This window comes from Phocoena phocoena, chromosome 8 (assembly GCF_963924675.1).
Source record: "Phocoena phocoena chromosome 8, mPhoPho1.1, whole genome shotgun sequence".
NCBI classification, from domain to species: Eukaryota; Metazoa; Chordata; class Mammalia; order Artiodactyla; family Phocoenidae; genus Phocoena; species Phocoena phocoena.
In genome coordinates, this window is record NC_089226.1 from 20686411 (window position 1) to 20706837 (window position 20427).

The 20427-nt window shown below is 39.0% G+C and overlaps 1 protein-coding gene across 2 annotated transcripts in view; it reads right to left on the reverse strand.

Moving 5' to 3' along the window:
• Nucleotides 1–5794: 5794 nt before the first annotated feature.
• Nucleotides 5795–20427, reverse strand: part of DIXDC1 (DIX domain containing 1) — a 60734-nt gene continuing 46101 nt past the window's right edge. For both annotated transcript variants that reach the window (XM_065882065.1, XM_065882067.1), the window contains 5 exons: nt 20087–20248; nt 19522–19588; nt 8476–8581; nt 7431–7539; nt 5795–5875 (listed from right to left, as the gene is read on the reverse strand). In XM_065882065.1, the coding sequence (XP_065738137.1) occupies nt 5795–5875; nt 7431–7539; nt 8476–8581; nt 19522–19588; nt 20087–20248 (525 nt within the window). The remainder of the gene's footprint in view (nt 5876–7430; nt 7540–8475; nt 8582–19521; nt 19589–20086; nt 20249–20427) is intronic.

A 20427-nucleotide genomic window follows, 5' to 3' on the forward strand; every position in this document is an offset into this window, starting at 1 on the left:
CCGAAGTGACCTCTCCAAGAGCAGCGCGGCGTTGCCGTCAGCCGCACCGCGCGGCCGCAAGTTGTCGTAAAACGGGCTCCAAAGATTCGCCTTACACCCTCCGTGGACCAGAAACGTGTAGAACGTACGGTCTTTCTCCCGGGTGTCGGGGAAAAGGGTGGCCCAGGGCGGGTACTGTGGAGCCACGAGTGGCAGGGGCGTTCCAGCGGAGCTTCCGCAGGCCGAGTCTGGAAGAATTAGACGTGGAGAGGAGTGGCAGGTGGTGGGCTCGCAGTGGTGACCGCATCTCAGAGGAGGACTTCACCTAAGCGTTGTGTAGGGCACGGCCGAAAGGGAGGGGCCTAAAAAGGTGGCGAGAGCGGGGCTGATAGAGGCAGAGTGGTCTGAGGTGGGCTGAGGGGCGTGGCCCCGTTTTGAGGAAAGAATGGCAAGGGTCTCGAGGACCAGCCGGGCGCAGAGAGCCTGCGGCCGAGGGGCGGGTCTAGGCGCTCCGGCAGAGAACTGCCAGAGGGGGCATCACTGTGCTCGCCGGATGCGCCCGCAGCCTCAACGGACCCAACCGTCACCAGGTTTGGGGCTTCGCTCCGCGCAGGCTGTACTGGGTTACAAAGGTTTAATTTCAGGTTTGTAGCCCAACAGGAAACCGGGGTGAACAGGTTTTCCAGCCAAATGATGTGAAGGGCAGCCGAATGGAAGATATATTCCCACATTCTAGAGTACTGTAGCAGGATTAAGCATATTCTATGTATGAAGCTACAAGTTTACAAAACAGATTTCTGATTCTAATTTGACATGTAATCCCGTCTACCTGCATTTGTTAGGTACCCTTCTGTGTAGGGTTATCCTATAATTAGAAAATGTCTCATTTCTCAGCTGAGAGTGACATTAAACTAGAAGGAAGCACGTGTTATATTTATATCCCTAAATCCCCAGTGTACATCAAGAACACAAGAAGAAAAACCAACATTTGAAAACATGTTTACCTTTGCTGGTAATTAAACATTTGGAAAAATAAGGCAGCCAGAAGGCACTATATCATACCTACTTAAATTGGAAACTTTAAAAAGTCTAACATCTCAGTATTAATGAGATTGAAGAGAAGGAGATGCATTCGTCGGGAGGTTGTTTTTAGAGATGGTAGGATAGTAGGGAAAAAGAACCAGGGAAAAAATGTTTGCACATTTCCCCCAAATCCTATTCTAGTATCCTTAAGGCATCCAAAATAAGGTTAAAAAAAAAAAAGTTTTAATATCTTCATGACAAAAAGAATTGGAAAAACGTTAACTATCCAAAAATGAGGAAAAGATTAAGCAGGCACGGCTGTCTGGAAGGATAATATGCAGGGAGTACAAGTGAGAAACAAAATTCCCAGATTAAATGGAAAGGCACATTTGAAATACTAAGAGTAGAGAGACTTCCCTGGCGGTCCAGTGGTTAAGACTCTGCACTTCCACTGCAGGCGGCGCAGGTTCAATCCCTGGTTAGCGAACTAAGATCCTGCATGCCCCACCGTGTGGCCAAAACATTAATAAAATAAAATAAAAATAGGAGTAGAGCAATTATATTGTTACCATAATGTAAAACTACTTATGAGTAACAACTGGAAGAAGCAACGTAAGAATAATTGTGATTAGTGAAAGGACTTATACTGTAACTGTAAATTATTATAAAAATGTTAACGATTTTGAATTGGCTAAGATATCTTACTACAGTACTTCCACTGCATTTGAATAACTGGATCTAAATTACTTTAAATTAGTCTTTGTATGAGATGATCTTCAGTTTGCTGTTCAATTACTTAGGTAGCCTTGCTTAAACCTGTTTTGCATCTTTCAGTGCATAGCGAGTTTGCATTTTGAATATACTTTTTACAGGTGTAGCTAAATCATGAGAGGGCACAGGTCAAACAGTCTAGGAGTGGTAAGTTTACCACAGAGGTAAGCTAGGAATAATTAGGTCTGTCAAATCAGTCCTGAGACTTGTAGAATGATAATACTGATACAGAATGGGTTAGATGTAAAGAGGAATTAGTTGGTAGTGAAAGTTCTTTACATGTTTAATTTTAACATAATAATGGAATAACCCAGTTAAAATGGCTTGTAATTTAGTTGAAAATATGTAATTGGAAGGCAAGTGAAAGCACCCAGGGCTAAAGATTTAGCTATATAAGACATTTAAAGTGATAAATGAAGGCTAAGTTTTAGGAAGGCATCTTTCAAATTAATTTGAAAGTTCTGGTTCTTTTAAATACACATTCCTGAAAGCCTCTTGTTAATGTTTCTTGCTTTTGCATTAGAGACTGTTTTGTCATACAGTTTAGAGTCTTGGGTTCTTACTTGTTTGCACATTTATATATAATGTCAAAAGAAGTGCTACGTAAATGAATTTTCTTTGATAGTATAACCTATTGATATTTTGCACTTACATTAGAAATACCAATAGTAATATCTGTAGCAATAAAGTAATCCTTATCTCTCCAAGTAATCCTATTACTCCCCAAGTAATGAGTAAACATGATACCAGGGAGATCACTTGAGGAAATTTACTTTCACTAAATGTAAATGGCTTTCTTGATTAATTTCAGTCAGTAAACACAAGTGAAAATTATTAATGGTATTTAGTTTGCAAACTCCATTTTATTCGTAGTTTGTTTCTGGGTTTTTTTTAAATTAGGTCACAAATCTGGTACAGACAGTTAAAACTGTTTATCACTTTGATAATCAGAAGCCTCTGGTATAACACAATCTTCATGAAAACGTAAAACAGAATACATGGTAATAATCTCTTTGAAAGCAATGGTTGCAAACATCCATGTTTCTAAGAAAATATAACTTTACATATATATTTTAAGCAAGCTGTACCTCTTACATAAATTCAGACAATAGAAGGAGTGTGCAATCATAATGCTTATTTTATGGAAAAAAAATGAAAATTATTATGACCTAAATGATTTTAAGTAATTAGAGTCCTCTTGGATTGAATACAGAGTATAAAGATATTTTCCTTAATTTACAACCTTCCTGGTCAAAAAGAGCTGGAAAGTTGGTCAGTAAGCAGCATTGATATTACCAAGTAAGTTTAACCTAAATTCTTTAGGTAGAAATTGTAAAGTGTTCCAATTCCAGCTACTTTAGTTAACTGAGTGAGAACAGTCTTCAGTTTTTAAATGAAGACTGTTTAAGGAATTGAGCTTTTTACTAACTTAGTTTTTGTGAGAGGGTCATTTTTTAAATCAGGTTTAGAGATTATTTCATGAACTCTAAACATTCTAGTTCCTTAGTTTTCTCAAAGAAAGAGAACTTCAGCAGTAGCAGGATGGACTGTCCCACACAAATGCCAGTAGGGGGTAATGCTCTGAATAAGTCAAAAGGCCTCCTAGTGTATCAAATAGGAGACGATTCAAACCAGAATGAATCAATGCACACTCCTCCTAGAAGGCTCCTCTGTTTAGAAACTGGAATGAGGATTACCAACACATTTTATACAAACACTCTGGTGTGCCATCCTGTAATGGGGGTGCTTAGGTATCACCCGTGGCATATGAGATTAATGAGCTATTAATTCAACTTAAGCTTTCTGTGGAGGCACTAAGGCCATGCAGCTCCTTTTCCAAAAGACATAGAGATAAAAGACAAAGAAGGTAGAGGACTCTGAAAATTTTCTCTGATTTAATTTTCTCTGAAAAGTTAAATTCTACATATAGTAAGAATGTTTGCTGAAAGAAAACTGACAAGTAAAACTGATTTAAGCGACAGATGTTCAAAATACATGGTACTGAAAATACAATAACAAATTTTGGCCTGATAACCCTCATGCTGTCTTATAGCAAAACACTAAAATACATGCAACAGAGAAACTGGTGACATGAGGACTTCTTCTCCAGATTTCCTGGTGGGGGGGTGGCTGGGGGGGGAATGGAGAATATACTGTTTTCTTCTGTTTGCTTTCATAATGAATTATTCTTGCTTATAAATGACTTTCCCAAATTTTCCCAGTCATTTCTGATGAGAAATCATTCTTCAGTAGGAGGAGACCAGGTAAACTTACATGAAGGACATCAGGTGTCTTTTGAGTTCCTTCTGTCAGCTAGAGGAGCCATCAAATAGGTTCCGTAAAACTAACTCCATAACTAAAATGGCTGGTAGAATTGGAATAATCTGTCATTAGTATACTTGTAATAAAATAAAGCTTGTTCCGAAACCACAAGGGCTGGTAAGAAGAGCAGAGCCTGTATAAAAGCAACAGGCTTTTATAAAAGCAACTGGGTTCTCTAGAAAATGGATCTGGTATACAGAATGTGAGAATATACAGAACTCTCACTCAAGTTATAAAAATAGACATGGTTCTTGGACAAAAAGCAAATGAGTAGAAAAGAATTCTCCAAACATGAACTTAAAGACACATCTGTATAAAACAACAAAATGTCATCTCAGAGCTCCGATCAGTCGTCTGTTGAAATGGCTGAAAAGGGGAGATGAACTAGAGACAGACAGGTCAAGAACCCACAGCTGATCTGTCTGACTCTTCTGGTTGGCAGTGTACACTGGTGATCACAGGCAGAGAGACTGATATATCTGATTGGTTGATGGTGCTTGGTGAATGAACGAGAAAACTCAAGATATAAAGTAATCTCTGAAAGTTTAAATCTTAGCTTCTACACTTGACAGTGTTGCACATGAGAAAGGATTCTAGGTGTTATCACCCAGAATCAACCCTGCCATTCACAACTCATGCTCCATGCCCCCATGGTTTCTTTTGTGGCCAAAGGATCAGCCTAGACTAAATATATAATAGAAAATAACTCTGGCCTTGAAATGAAGAGGGGTAGACCAGTAACTCATGCTCAGTACTTATAAATCACAAATACTGAAGCTAATGGTCTGTTTCCTTTTGACTGCAAAGGAGATGCCATGAGCTAAAGAAAGTCATGAGAGAAAGAAAGTCAAGAAGACATGGGTAGCAGCACCTTTCCATACCCGCCTGGATTTGAAAGGAGACTTTCACTCCTTATTCCTTTCAAACACAAAGTTCATCAGTTGGAAGGGGAAAAAATGGCTCTAAAGTTAAAGAGTCCCCGGAGAAAATGAGCAGTACATGAAATATGCCCTCTGTGGGCTAAAGGACAAGTTGCAAAACCAGTTAAGACACAAGAGGCAGCCCAAGGTCTTACTTAATTATGGTTTTAGCATAGTATATAGCACAATATGGGCAGCCCTTTTTCAATCCATTCAACAATTCAGCACCATCCATGTCCAGTCCAAAAAATTCCTGAAGAGTGGGCTTTCATCTTTGGTACCACCTTACGAGTTATTCTTGGTTTGCAATAGCTGCAAAGAAGCAAAAAAGCTGGTACCTTCACCTTGTCTGTGAGTACAAATGCTGGTACTCTGCTGCAACCACTGAGGCCAATTAAAATAATACTGTAACACACAGGAGTGATGCATCCAGTTCCCAGGTTCCAGATAATAGCAGCCATGCCCATAAAGGAGTGGGATCATCCATCCCCAATGGTTAAGGCCTTCGGTTTGTTGTCCTCAGAGTAGAATAAAACACTGTGTTCCCACGGACAAGGAACTCCACAAGAACCCATGGTCTACTTTTGGACAGGGACTTTAAGTACCACACGTGCCAGGCACAGAAATAGGACTGGCCTATAGCTGTCACGCCTGGAGAAGCTTCTGTTTTGGCAGCACAAACTAAAAACTTCTTAGTGTATTCTGGTTTTAGTCTTCTCTCCTGAGTGAAGCAGCCAGGGACTGCCAAGTTCCACAAGCCCTCAATCTAATAGTCAGCATTAATTCTCTCCATGGTCTTCTTCCACCCAGGCTACAATTTTCCCTTCCCATCCAGGGATGGCATCGTCATCATGGAAAACCTAGAGAAAGAAGAAAAGCCACCATGAAAAAATTATAAGACAGGGGGTCTCACTAAACATCTGTGGTTGAAAAAGAAGATCTCAGACATAAAGGATAAAAAAGTATAGAGGAAAGCCTTGAGTTAGAGCCTATGTCCCTTTGGTTTTGTCCCTAAAGTTATAACTGGTAAAAAATATATATATACAGTTGACCCTTGAACAACACAGCAGTTAGAGACACTGCCCGCCCCCCCTCCCTGCCCTGGCCCTGTGCAGTCAGAAATCCACATATAACTTCACGGTCGGCCCTCCATATCCACAGTTCTGCATCCTCAGATTCAACCAGCTGCCGATTGTGTAATACTGTAGTAGGTATTTATTGAAAAGTGTCTGTATATAAGTGGATCCATGCAGTTCAAACTCATACTGTTCAAAGGTCAACACTGTATGTGTGTGTGTGTATATATATATATATATGCTTTATATATCCTTAGTTCCGCATCTATGAAATGGTAAAAGCATCCCTCTAGTACTGCTTTGCTCATAGAGATTTATAAGAATTAATAAATTACTAACCATAGAGCACTCTGGGCTTCTCAAAAGAAAGCAGTACTATAAGCATTTAAAAAATGAGAAAGGGGAAAATTTTGGCCCGAAGCATTGTAAAGAAAGGGTTAGAACAAAGACCAATCTTAACATGTGTGCATGCAGTTCTTTTCACTCATTCGTTCAATTCATTTCCTAAGCCACTAATAAACAGAAAGGGTTATTAAAACATTTCAGTGAGAAAATCTTTTTTTTTTTTCCGGCTGCACCACGCAGCGTGCAGGATTTTAGTTCCCCGACCAGGGATCAAACCTGTGGCCCCTGCAGTGGAAGTGAGGAGTCTTAACAACTGGACCGCCAAGAAAGTCCAGGAAATCTTTACAAAATAAAGTATTGGCTTTTCCAACCTTTTTCATTCTGTAACCACTATGAGAGCGCTCCTAATACGTCATGACTCAGAACTCTCTTTCAAAAAAAAAAAAAGAAGAAAAGGTCTGTTTTGGGCAGATATATTACAAAAAGAAGTAGAAGTATAAGCTAAGAAAATAGTCAAGGAGTTGAGAATAAGCATAGATGACTTTGCAGAATTTCCTCATTTTCATTATATGAGAAACTACCACCACAATATACAGTTTCATATATTCATGCCAGTTTGTTTATTTTGCTCTACATAGGAAGCAGAAAGTTTTCTAAGGTTTGGTTACAGATAGAAAAGAGACTCGAAAGCCAAGCATTTGTTCAATGTAGGTTCTTTATTTTCCCTAACAAAACTTTTTCCTTTTTAAAATAAAAATTCTATCCAAGTTTGATTAGAGTGATTAAGACCTTGAACTAAAGAAGCTATCAACTTCTTGGGCCATTCCCTGAACCTTCTCAGTCTAGAGTAATCAACTGGTTGGAGGCACTGGGAAACTCCTCTGACCTGGTTAGGGAACTGAGGTACTTCTGGGTACTAGTCCTTGAGTAGAAGTCTTTAGGGTTCAAGAACAACCAGCAATACCACCACCCAGGCTCCCTGTGGATTCTGTACCTCCTCCTTGACAGTGCCAAACTCAGGATCCAGTGCTTTGAAGTGATACCGATGATTTCCCTCCCGGTCAATAGCTGCTTTAAAATCCTTCAGTGTCACCTCCCCCAACCTGCAACAAAAAGAGAGAACACTAAAATAGACCGTTTATCAGTAGGTTGGAAAGATAAGATGTCAGCTTTAAATCCAGGCCCCTGCCAAAGTCTCTGGAGGCAGAAACAGCGTGGCCTTGTTAGGTCACCACCCTTGATAACCCAGACGATTCTGAAACAGCAGAAGTTAGGGAGCCAGTCACTATTAGGGAATGAAAATGGCATTACTAATGGGTTGATCTGAGAATTTAAAATAGATTTATTGCTTTGGCAGCAGCCAAATTACTTTTTTTCTGTTTTACTCTGAAAATAAGACACAAAGTCTCTGAAATCTAATTTGTTAAACTATCAATATGTCTAAGTTCTCTTGATTTCCTTCTTTGCAACAATTCCATTTCTATAGGCTGGTAGAATTAAATCAAGTATCACCATCTTTACTTCAGAAAGCTCCCCTCTAACACAAACCAAGCAAGACTCTTTAGGAAAGGGAAATCTTATCACCTCTCTCAGCAGTTGGTTCCAGAGTTTAAAAATCTTTATTTCAAAGCCATTTACCTTAGAAGGGAGTATATTAATTGAGTGTTTGAAGGTTTTTAACATGAATTCTCTATAGGTTAGCTGCAGTCATCAAATAGTAACAAAGATCAATGAGTAATAAGTAGCCCTGGAATGCCAGGCTGTAATCCAAAGCTATCAGCAGAAGCTATTTTGAACACTTAAAAAATTGCTTTCCTAACTTGGAGCATCTTTGCATATCAGGATTGGAAGCACTATTATTGTGTCTGTACCTTGTAATGCCACTGGTTAGTGGTGAAACTAGAACTTGAATCTCTATCTCCTGTGCCCTTCTTACTACACTGCTTCTCAAACACCTTGCAGCTGGTTAGATGGGCAGTAACTAATGATTCTGCCTTCCTGTCCTTTTTAAAGGAGAAATAATGATCCCAGAATCTCACCTCTTTGGTATATTGACCATGAAGGGCGTAAGTGACCGGTCAGTGAAATAGAGCACCTTCGTGCAGGCGCTGCTGACAGCTGGAGAGCTCTGTGAGTGAGACAACTCTGCAATCAGAGAGAGACTTTGTGGTCAGAACATTCAATTTGCTTCCAACAACCCATCATTTCTAGTTATTCAAAATGTCCCAGGAGAATGAAGCTGCCTGAGGTCATAGCACAGTTTTCACACTCTTGCCAAACACCTTGTCCACAGGGTGTGTGACCCACAGGAAGTCACCACTGGGGCCACTAAGACAAGAGGTGCTTCGGACATGGATGCTATCACAAGGACCATCATTTCTCACCCATCACAGGTGATTCTAACAGGGGAACAGCAACTGTTCTGACAGGCACTGTTGCCAAGAGTCAAGAGGTCAGAGAAGCCAGGCAAAATTTCAGCTAGGGCAGAATGGACACACAGCAGGAGCTGCAGACACTGCCAGCATTTAGACTGCGGAGGTCAGTGGTAGACAATGCACTTGCACTTCAATGAAAAGACAACTAATTAGGAACAAGAAACACAGAAGCAAAGTAACCGTAGAAACTCAGATTCCAAGAGGCCTTATATTTCCAGTCTAAAAGGCAAAAAGTCTACTTTTATTCCTTAGCTACACAGGATCTATATGTGTTGGTCCCCGTGTTTTTTTTTTTTTTTTTAATAAATTTATTTATTTTTGGCTGCGTTGGGTCTTCATTGCTGCGTGCAGGCTTTCTCTATTTGCGGTGAGCGGGGGCTACTCTGCGTTGCCACGCGTAGGCGTCTCATTGGAATGGCTTCTCTTGTTGCGGAGCACGGGCTCTAGGCTCGCGGGCTCAGTAGTTGTGGTTCACGGGCTCTAGAGCACAGTCTCAGTAGTTGTGGCGCCCGGGCCTAGTTGCTCCGCAGCATCCGGGATCTTCCCCAACCAGGACTCAAACCCGTGTCCCCTGCACTGGCAGGCGGATTCTTCACCACTGCGCTACCAAGGAAGCCCGGTCCCCGGGGTTTTTAACTTAAATTTCTTAATCCATATCTTGTCTCTATTCTTTGTATAGGTACTTATGGAAAAATTTAATCAATGAGTTATTTGTGATTATGACTTTAAGAGAATAGAAGAAAAGACCAATTAAAAACTTTTATCACAAGGACCAAAAATAATTAAACTTTTATTAAAATAACTCCTGCAATTCCAGCTACACGTTTTCTTCATTTATTCTAGGCATTTATCCCAATCAAACAGGCAGCCACCAGAGAGCAGTTCTAGGAAGGGGTTTTTTGGTTTTTGTTTTTGATTTTTTGGCCGCACGGTGCGGCTTGTGGGATCTTAGTTCCCCAACCAGGGATCAAAACAGGGCCCTCGGCATTGAAAGCATGGAGTCTTAACCACTGGACCACGAGAGAACTCCCTAGGAAGGGGTTTAAAATAAGGAAGTAGGAGGGATGAATAATACAGGAGAGAAAGACAAGGGAACATTCTCTCTTCGCACAGCAATCAATCAGTTTTCAGAATTTTTTTCAAAGAATGCTAATTATTGAAACCTACATGCCACGATGTTCCTTTGACTCCATCACCTAGAACAGGGCCTGGCACACACTGGCTTTTTAATAAAATAAAATATTCACTCTTATCATTAAATTTATGATGGATCCTTTCACTCATTCATTCAACAAACATTTATTGAGCACTTACCATGCACTAGATTTTGAGAATATAAAATTAATTATATGCCTCTGACCTCAAAGATTTTACAGTCCAATATAGATGACAGGTATGATAATAAATAATTACAATACACTAAAATCAGATTGGTACAAACTGCACAAGAAGACTGAAGATGAAGTAGTTTATTCTACCTGGAAGAGGTCAGAAAGGTCCCATAGTTGGAGAATTGTTAAACAAAGCACCTAAAAAATATATCAGATATAGAAGTTGGAAAGGGCATTCCCAGAATGAAGGATACTTGTAAAGGCATGAAAAGGGATGGATCATGTATTTATAAAACTGAAACTCAACTAGTAAGGCTGGAGTGTAAGTAATACATTGGGAAGTAGTGGAAGATGAGGATAATAAAGCAGGGCCCAGATCACAAAGGACTCTGCCAGGCTAAGATGTTTAGATATTAGTCTTAAGCTCTGGGGAGATATTCAAAGGAAGTGATACGATCAGACTGGCATTTTAGAAAGGTCAGTCTAGCAGCAAGTATGGGTCTAGTATGGGTTGGATGGGAGAAATTCTGGAAACAGTAATCCCATTAAGAGGCAATTAAAATAATCTGAAAGATGAGGAAGGGTAAGATATAGCCCTGGAGCTAGAGAAGGGATGGATTTGAGAGAACTTTAGAAGGTAAAAGTCTTAGTACTTTGGATATAGTTGAACATCAAGGATAAAAGGGAAAGGGAAAAATAACCAAGATTTATGATCTAGGAAAACAGATGCATGGTAGTTACCAGTACCTAAGATAGGGGAACAGAAGTATCATCCATTTAAAATGTTTACTGGGTGCCTATTATGTATCAAGTACTAGAGATACAAAGATAAACTAGGTACAATTCCCACCCATTAAGGAGCTCAAAGTCTAGTGGGGTAAAATAGCAAAACAGTTATAATATAATAAAATAAAACATGAAAATAATATTGCTGTGGACTCAGTTGTGTCCTCCCCACATTCATATGTTGAAGCCCTAGACTCCCATGTGACTGTATTACAGATAGGGCCTTTAAGGAGGGATTAAAGTTAAATGAGGTTATAAGAGTGGAGCCCTGATCCCATAGAACTGGCGCCCTTGTAAGAAGAGGAAGAGACACCAGAGCGCTCTCTCTCCACCATGTGAAGACACAGCAGGTAGGCAGCCATCTGCAAGCCAAGAAGAAAGCCCTCCTTCAGCAGAACCTGACCACACTGGCATCCTGATCTTAGGACTTCCAGCCTCCAGAACTGTGAGAAAATAAATTTCTGTTGTTTAAGTCACTCAGTCTGTGGTATTTTGTTATGGCAGCCCAAGCTGACCGAAAAAATGTTATGTACACATTTTAGGTGAATTTGAAGGTAAGAGTATGTCAAATGCCACACAGAGGTCTAGTAGATAAAGACAGGTTTGGTAAACAGGTCACTGATGACATCAGTGAGAGGAGTTTCAGGTGACTAATGAAGAAGGCTGAGTTGGATTGCACAGGCTTTTCGAGTAAAACAGAAAAAGATTAATGAGGGAAAAATAGTCTTACTCAACATTAACTCATGTGATAAAATGAAAATTGCTGTTTCAGGGTGACAATACTATAAAAATCATATACAAAAACCTCAGAGAATAAACGACCCAGAAACATAGCCTTGCATATACATGTGTGTGTAAATTTAATACATGATTTTAAAAGGCATCACAAATCAGTTTCAGCTTTTAAGTTTAGGTTTATGATCCATTTGGAGTTGATTTTTTGTATATGGTATGAGGTATGGGTCAATGCTCTTTTTCTGAATAATTTGTTGAAAAGCCTATCCTTTTGCCATCAAATAGTTTTTGCACTGTTGTTAAAAATCAACTGGCCAAATATAAGTAAGTCTATTTCTGAACTTTCTACTCTGTTCCAATGACCTATGTGTCTACCATTCACCTATACTGCACTGTCTTGATTACTCTAACTTTATAGTTAGTTTTGAAATCAGGTAGTGCGGCACTTCAACTACTTTATTTTTTCTTAACTTTTTTTTTTGAACTATTCTAGTCTCATCCATATAAATTTTAGTATCAGCTTGTTTATATCTACGAAAAGTCTGATAGGATTTTTATTGGAATTGCATGAAGCTATAGATCATTTGGGGAGAATGAACCATCTTCACAATGTTGAGCTATGTTTTCCCCATCAAACAAGGCTGCTTCTCAATTAATATGATGCTGATAAACAATAATTTTGTAAGTGGTAAAAAGCTATGTAATAAAAACCAGATTATTTTTAAAATCTATCATCTCCCTTGTTTCTATATGTTCCATGTTTTTTGTTCCTTTTCTCTTTTATCCTCTTTTTCTCCCCGCTTTTGGAGTGTGTATGTGTGTATGTGTATATATGTATATATATGTATGTATACATGTATATATTTTGGTATTGTCTTCAAAGCCCAGTGTGTTTAGATTCTCAGTTTGAATACACCATTTCAACATGGAAACTATATTTTAAATAGTGAGATATTTTACTTCTTTTGCTATTGGATTGAGTATTTTTACAATTCCTTTTTATCTCCACTATTAATTTTGTCATTTAATTCTTTAAAAATTTAGTGGTCGCTCTTGGATTTAAATACACATCTTTAATTAGTCAGTCAGCTTTCAAATGATATTTACTGCATCACATGTAATGTAAGAACTACAGAAGTGACAACAGTAGAGTCCTAATTCCTCCATCCCAATCTCTGTATTATTGTCATACATTTTACTTTCACATATGGCATAAACCAGTAATACATCAATACATTTTTTGCCTTAAACAGCCTGTTATCTCTTAGAGCAATTAAAAATAAGTGGGGGAAGGTCTTTTATATTTACCTTCATTTTAACCACTTTTTTTGCATCTCCCAGTTTCTTTCATATCATACTCTTCCTGTCTGATGAAATTACTTTAACATTTCCTGCCATGCAAGTCTGCTTGTTATGAATTCTCTTGGTTTTGTGTAAAAATATATATATATATACTCTCTACCTACAGAATTCTAGTTTTTTTTATAGAAATTTTTGTAGAATTCTAGATTTTTTTCTTTCAGTGCTTTAAAAATATCCCCCCACTATCCTATAACCTGCAAGGTCTAAAAAGAAATCTGTAATTCTCATCTTTGTTCTTCCGTATGTAGTAATTTTCCCCTCTTCAAGGGGGAAAAGATTTTCTCTTTTCTTTGATTTTCAGCAATTTGACTCTTTTGTTGTTTTTGCTATTCATACTTCTTGGAATGCTCAGCACTTCTTGGATCTGTAGTGTGATGTTTTTAAAGCATTTCTGGAAAATAATTGGCCTTTATCTCTTCAAATACTTCTTCTGCCCTGTTCTATCTCTTCTTGTTCAGGGATTCTAATTACTTGTATCTTACTTAGTCCATTTGATATCGTCCCACAGCTACTGGATGCTCTGGGTTGTTTGTTTTTTCCTCTCTCCTATTCTTTTTCTTTTTGTATTGCAGTTTGGGTAATTTCTATTGACCTATCTTCAAGTTCACTGATTCTTTCCTTAGCTGTGTTGAGTCTTCTGATGACCCTGATGAACCTGCTGAAGGCACACTTTTTTGTTTTAATTAATTAATTTATTTATTTTTGGCTGCATTGGGTCTTCGTTGCTGCACGTGGGCTTTCTCTAGTTGTGGTGAGTGGGGGCTACTCTTCATTGCGGTGCACAGGCTTCTCATTGTGGCGGCTTCTGTTGTTGCAGAGCACAGGCTCTAGGCGAGTGGGCTTCAATAGTTGTGGCACACGGGCTCAGTTGTTGTGGCTCGGGGGCTCTAGAGCACAGGCTCAGTAGTTGTGGCACATGGGCTTAGTTCCGCAGCATGTGGGATCTTCCCAGAGCATGGCTCAAACCCGTGTCCCCTGCATTGGCAGGCAGATTCTTAACCACTGCACCACCAGGGAAGTCCCTGAAGGCACCCTTTATCTTTGCAATATTTATTTTTATTTCTAACATTCCATTTGACTCCTTTTCATAATTTCCATATCTTTGCTAAAATTCCTCACCTGTACATGCATTATATTAACATTTTTACTTCAGCCATTAACAAAGTTTTTAAAGATTCCTTTTCTGATGGTTTCAACATCCTAGTCATATCTGAGTCTACTCTTGAATAGACGCTTATGGACCCTTGACAGTGGCTTTTATTTTTCTTGCTTCTGTGGACGCCTCATAATTTTTTCATTGACTATCAGACATCATGTGTAAGACAGTAGAGACTAAGGTAAAAAAGGTTTATGTCTAGAAATGGGCACACTGCTTGTACTTCCCGGCCATTGGTGGGGACAGCTGAGCCAATCTAGTCAGGAATTGAGCTGGGATTGGGATTTTTGTTAAGGTTACTTTCAGCACATCATCACCTTCAAATATCTCTAGGGTTATGTTTAGGAAGGTAGCTGGTTTGCTGGAGGGTTTTTCCTCAATATTCCTGCTCCACCCTCAACTTTAGACTTTACTTGTGTGCCTGTGCCTCAGAGTCAGTCTCTTCACACGTGTGCCCCTCCCACAGAGGCAGACTGCTATTGCTTCTTACACGGTACTTGCTCATCTGGTGGTGAGGGATAAGGGGGGCTTCTCTGTTGTCATGATCCAACCTCAGTCTTGAGGGTGGGGCTTTCTCAGTGATCCTACTCTTTCCCCAGTGGTAGGCAACCTCTAGTGATCTGAGCCCAATACAGTTTCCTGCCACTCCCCTGGGGTAGAGAGCGCTTTCATCCTTTTTTCTTCCCCCTAGCTGAAATAGGTCTTCACCTTTGCCTGGGAAAGGGAGGGAGGGGCAACAGAATTTGCTCCCCTTCCTTAGTGGCTTAAGACTTTTGTTCTTTAAGGGACAAAGGTCCAGATGGGGCTTCACATTTTTCCAGCAGTGACAGGTGCTCCCCTGCTCTGGGCCTCCACCACCAAAACAGGTTTTCTCTAGACTCTGTTCCCACAACAAATCTTTGTCATAAGCACCCAAATGGAAGTCGATGGAAGAGTCAGCAAGTAGGTGCAAACTATTCTTGCATTCATGGCCCCCAGGGTTCCTATAATCTCTGCAACGCCTTTCACAATTCATTAAAATCTTAGCTGTTTGTATGGTGGTCCCATCTTCCTCCCATGCTCTGCCACAAGTGAACAAGTGCTGTATCCTATCTGTCCACTGAGGGACCTGTTTACATTTCTGGCTAGTTAGCTACCCTCTGATTTCATCTCTCTGATGGATTCAAGAAAGTTATGGTATTTTGGACTATTCAACCTTTTCTTTCTGTTAGCATAGGAACAAGGCTCCTTCCAGGTCTTTTTTAAAATTCACATTTTAAAAATTGAGGTAAAATTCACATAACACAAAACTCACCATTTTAACCATTTAAAGTGTACAATTCAGCGGCATTTAGTACATTCACAGTGTGGTGTAATCACCACTATCTAGTTCCAGAACATTTCCATTATCCTTAAAAGAAATCTTGTACCCATTAAACAGTCACTCCCTTCCTAATCCTGACATCTGTCTAATCTACTCTACTTTCTGTCTCTATGGATTTGCCTGTTCTGGACATTTCATATAAAAGGATCCATCCAAATTGTGCCCTTTTGTGTCTGGCATCTTTCACTTAACATTTTCAAGGTTCATCCACGTTGTAGCAGGTATCAGTACTTCATTCCCTTTTATGGCTGAATAATATTCCATTGTATGCATATATAAGAAATTGTTTATCCACTCATCAACTGATGGACATTTGGCTTGCTTCCACCTTTTAGCTATTGTGAATAATTCTGCTGTGAACATATATGTACAAGTTTTTTTTTTTTTGAACGCTTGCTTTTAATTCTTTTGGGTATATACCTAGGAATGGAATTGCTAGGTCATATAGTAATTCTATGTTTAACTCATTGAAGAGCCACCAAAGTGTTTTCTATAGTGGCTGTACCATTTTACATCCCCACGAGCAATGTATAAGGGCTCCAATTTTTCCACATCCTTACCAACAATTGTTATTTTCCATTTTTTTGGAACCACCTAGTAGGCGTGAAATGGTATCTCACTCTAGTTTTGGTTTGCATTTCCCTAATAACTAATGATTTTAAGCATATTTTCATGTGCTTATTGGTCAATTATTTATCTTTTTTAGGGAAATGTCTATTCAAGTCCTTTGCCCATTTGTTATCAGATTTTTCTGTCTTTTGTTATTAAGCTGTAAGAGTTCTTTATATATTGCTCATCCCAGGCCCTTATCAGATATATGATTTTCAAATATTTTCTCCTATTCTGGTTGTCTTTTCACTTTCTTGTTAATGTCCTTTGATGCAAAATAGTTTTCAGTTTTGATGAAGTCCAATTTTTCTATTTTTTTCATGCTTTTGATGTCGAAGAATCCAAGGTCATGGATATTCCCCCCTGTGTTTTCTTCTGACACTTTCATAGTTTTAACTCTTGTATTTAGGTCAATAATGCACTTTGAGTTAATTTTTGTACATGGTGTGAGGTAGGGGTCCAACTCTATTCTTTTGCATGTGGATATCAGTTGTCCTGACACCATTTATTGAAGATACTATTTGCTGGTCAAATGATCATAGATGCATGGGTTTTATCTGAACTCTCAATTCTATTCCACTAGTCTACTGTATTACTTTTTAAATAAGTATTGTTGTTGTTTTTCCTTAAGAGTAAATGGCAAGACAGGAAGTGGGTTCAGAGAGAAGATTGCTCTTTTAGGAGATTTGACTGTAGTGAAAAGGAGAAAGAGCATAGCCTTGCATATCTCGCATGCCACACGCAACACCAGATTATTTGCATATAATATTGTACTTAATGCTCATAATCCTTCACGATTATCTCCATTACATAAATGTGAAAACTAAAATACAACATTAATTAATACTCTTGCCCATGATATACTCTGCTGATAGCTACAAGTGCATCGCAGATCTGTTTGATTCTATACTCCATCTTTTTTCCACTCTATTGTTTTGTATCCAGTTTTGCACATGAGTTTGAAGTGCCTTTCAACCTACAGAGATACCCAGTTGGCATTCAAAAATACGGCCCTGAAGCTCAGAAAAGGTTTGGAGTTAGAGATGAAAGTTTAAGAATAATTGGCACATGAGGTGGATGGACCTAGAGTCTGTCATACAGAGTGAAGTAAGTCAGAAAGAGAAAGACAAATACCGTATGCTAACACATATACATGAATTTAAGGGAAAAAAATGTCATGAAGAACCTAGGGGTAAGACAGGAATAAAGACACAGACCTACTAGAGAATGGACTTGAGGATATGGGGAGGGGGAAGGATAAGCTGTGACAAAGCGAGAGAGAGGCATGAACATATATACACTACCAAACGTAAGGTAGATAGCTAGTGGGAAGCAGCCGCATAGCACAGGGAGATCAGCTTGGTGCTTTGTGACCGCCTGGAGGGGTGGGATAGGGAGGGTGGGAGGGAGGGAGACGCAAGAGGGAAGAGATATGGGAACATATGTATATGTATAACTGATTCATTTTGTTATAAAGCAGAAACTAACACACCATTGTAAAGCAATTATACTACAATAAAGATGTTAAAAAAAAAAAAGAAGAATTGGCACACAAGAGTAGCTGAAGCCATGGAAGTAGAAGGGATCACCTATAAAGAATATGAGACCTAAGTCTAGACCTTAGTGGAATCCCAGGGCACATTCAAGGGTTAGACAGAGAAGAAGAAGAGGAGGTTGTATCTACTTCATGAGACTACAATCCAGTGAGAGCAAGTACCAAGTCCATCTTGTTCATCTCTATACCTCCAGTGCCTAACAAGGGTGCTACATAATGGATGGTCAGTAAATATCTGTTGAATGAATAACTGTTTGGTAGTAAAGTTAAAGGAGAAAAATGTTTCCAGAAGAAGACTATTCAAGAATAGTAAATGCTTTTGAAAAGTCTATGGAAGATAAGGTAACCACTTTGATTAGGCAACGAGAAAGTCAACAGTGATCCAACAAAAAGAACACTAAGTGGAGTAAGTGAGTCCAACTAGTCCAACTAGTAGTTTAAGAATTGAATGGGAGGTAAGGATGAAAAAAGAGCAATTGCAGACTACTCTTTCAAGAAGTTTGACATAGGGGAATAAGAGAAGTAAGCCAGTAGCTAGAGGGCTAGCAAGTTACACAAGTGTTTGTATTTCTAGATGAAAGACATTTCAGCTTATTTGTAAATATAGATATTAGATTAACACCCTAGTTTATAAGAAGCTCTGAATTTATTTGTAGTATTTTAAATAAGTAATTCATACACACAAGAGAATTATTCCAGGGAGGGAGAAATTTATTATACTTCTGAAAAAGAATTTCCAAATATTTAGCCTATGTACATTGGCAGTTTATACTAACCTAAAGGAAGTACTGAAGAGGATAACAATAAAATAAAAACCCTATCAAGAAAACAGAAATGACGGGGTCAAAACAATGCTAGAAAAAGAAACTGAAACTAATTTTGGTACTAACATAATCTGTTTCATTCCCAGTGTAAAGATCTCATTCAAGAGGAAAAGATACCTAGAGGCTTGAGAATGCTATCTTATCTACTCTACAAAAAAATATTTTACCTTTCATATTTGTGCAAATGCTTTAAATGTTTTACTTTAGATTTTGTTTATTAATGTGGTTTTAAAAATTATATATTTAACATATAAATCTGGTATGGTCAGCCTTTAACTATTTGGTTTTTATAAATTATTATTTAGATATTTTAAGATTAGGCCTGGGTAAACTATAAAAGGTAAGAAAACGTGAATGCTATTAGACCAAAAGGTAAGATGCAAAGTAAAGTAGAAATTACTAGGCAGGGTAGATTTCCAACCTGTCAGAATTAACAAGGCAAAAAGATGTAATGAGTGGGCACAGAGCAGGTTCAAACAAACGGAATGACCTATGCACTCAAAGTTTTAATGAAAGTCCACAAAGAAATTAAACTTCTTGCCTCTAGGAAGAACTGGAAATTTTCTGTGCTATTTGGAACTTTAGGGTGATTTCTAAGTGTGTTTTTTTTTTATATATTTTGCTTTGCTTGGTGTAACTATTTTGAGCTTGTATATTTCCAAAGAGATTTTATTTAAGATATTTTAGCCTCTCTGAATCAGCAGCACCTTGCACGTGGCCAAATGGTACTCAGGTGGTGGTGATGATGCTGTTATGGGTCTTCACAGTCCTAGAAATAACTCAATTCTAGTATTGCTACAGAAACAACATATTACAAGAGTGAAGTACTACAAGAAAAACTCTATCCCCCAAATATCAGTAGCATAATAAATACTAAGTTTCTGATCTAATATGCTAGGAGTCCTTACTAAGCAATAATGAGTACTTACTTGAATTAGGGGGCCAGGACTCCCGGTATTCACTACCTGCTTGAGTTCTGGGTGACTTGCCCCGAACCTGGGGAGCCACACAAAAATCACAAGAGTTATAATCAATGGGAGAATTCAACCAAGAAACTTAAATCCTAAAAGTGTACCTAAAATATATACTTTTCTACCACATCTTTTTCCACAGTATATAAAATTGGACATGTTTATTCTAACAATAAAAATGTACATTTATAAAAAGCTTTTTAGTTTCCAATGTTTTCCCCATATATTTCCCATCTATAATGCCAAGTTCATTCGGGGGGAAGAGGACAGAGAATAAGCAGTAAAGGGACACCTGTGGGTCAAGAACCACAATTCCTTAGACAGTTACACAGTTGCCAAGAGCAAGAGTTACCCGTGAATTCCCTCCCTGGACTGTCACACCATGATGAACAGTCAGCTCCCCAGAGAGGAAAACCAAAGAGAAAAGCAACTGTGTATCTTAGCACTGCCTTCATCTACATTAAAATTGATAAGACCAAGCTTCTTTGGGGGAATAAGAGAAACACCACCGAAAGAGGGTTACCCTTCTGTCCTGTTTCCTCTGGGTCTCCATGGCGTGCAGGCGCTCCATGAGGCTGGAGATGCCCTGCTCCAAGCTGTCGATGGTGTGGTGCTGAGGGTCGTGGCCACTAAAGCTGTTGCGCAGGCTGCGGAGGGCATCCCGAACGAGCTGCAGGTCACTGCTCTGTGGGCAAAAACGTGGTGCTGCTTGCATGGCACGCTGCCATGTTATTAACCACATCCCAACTGCTGGGCTTAAGGAGATACAGGTGAGAGGTTTCCGGAAGAGATCTTTTATTTTTGAGGGAGGAAGTGTAAACTGTAGAAAATTTTCCTCCACAGATACAAGCCCACTGTTTGTCC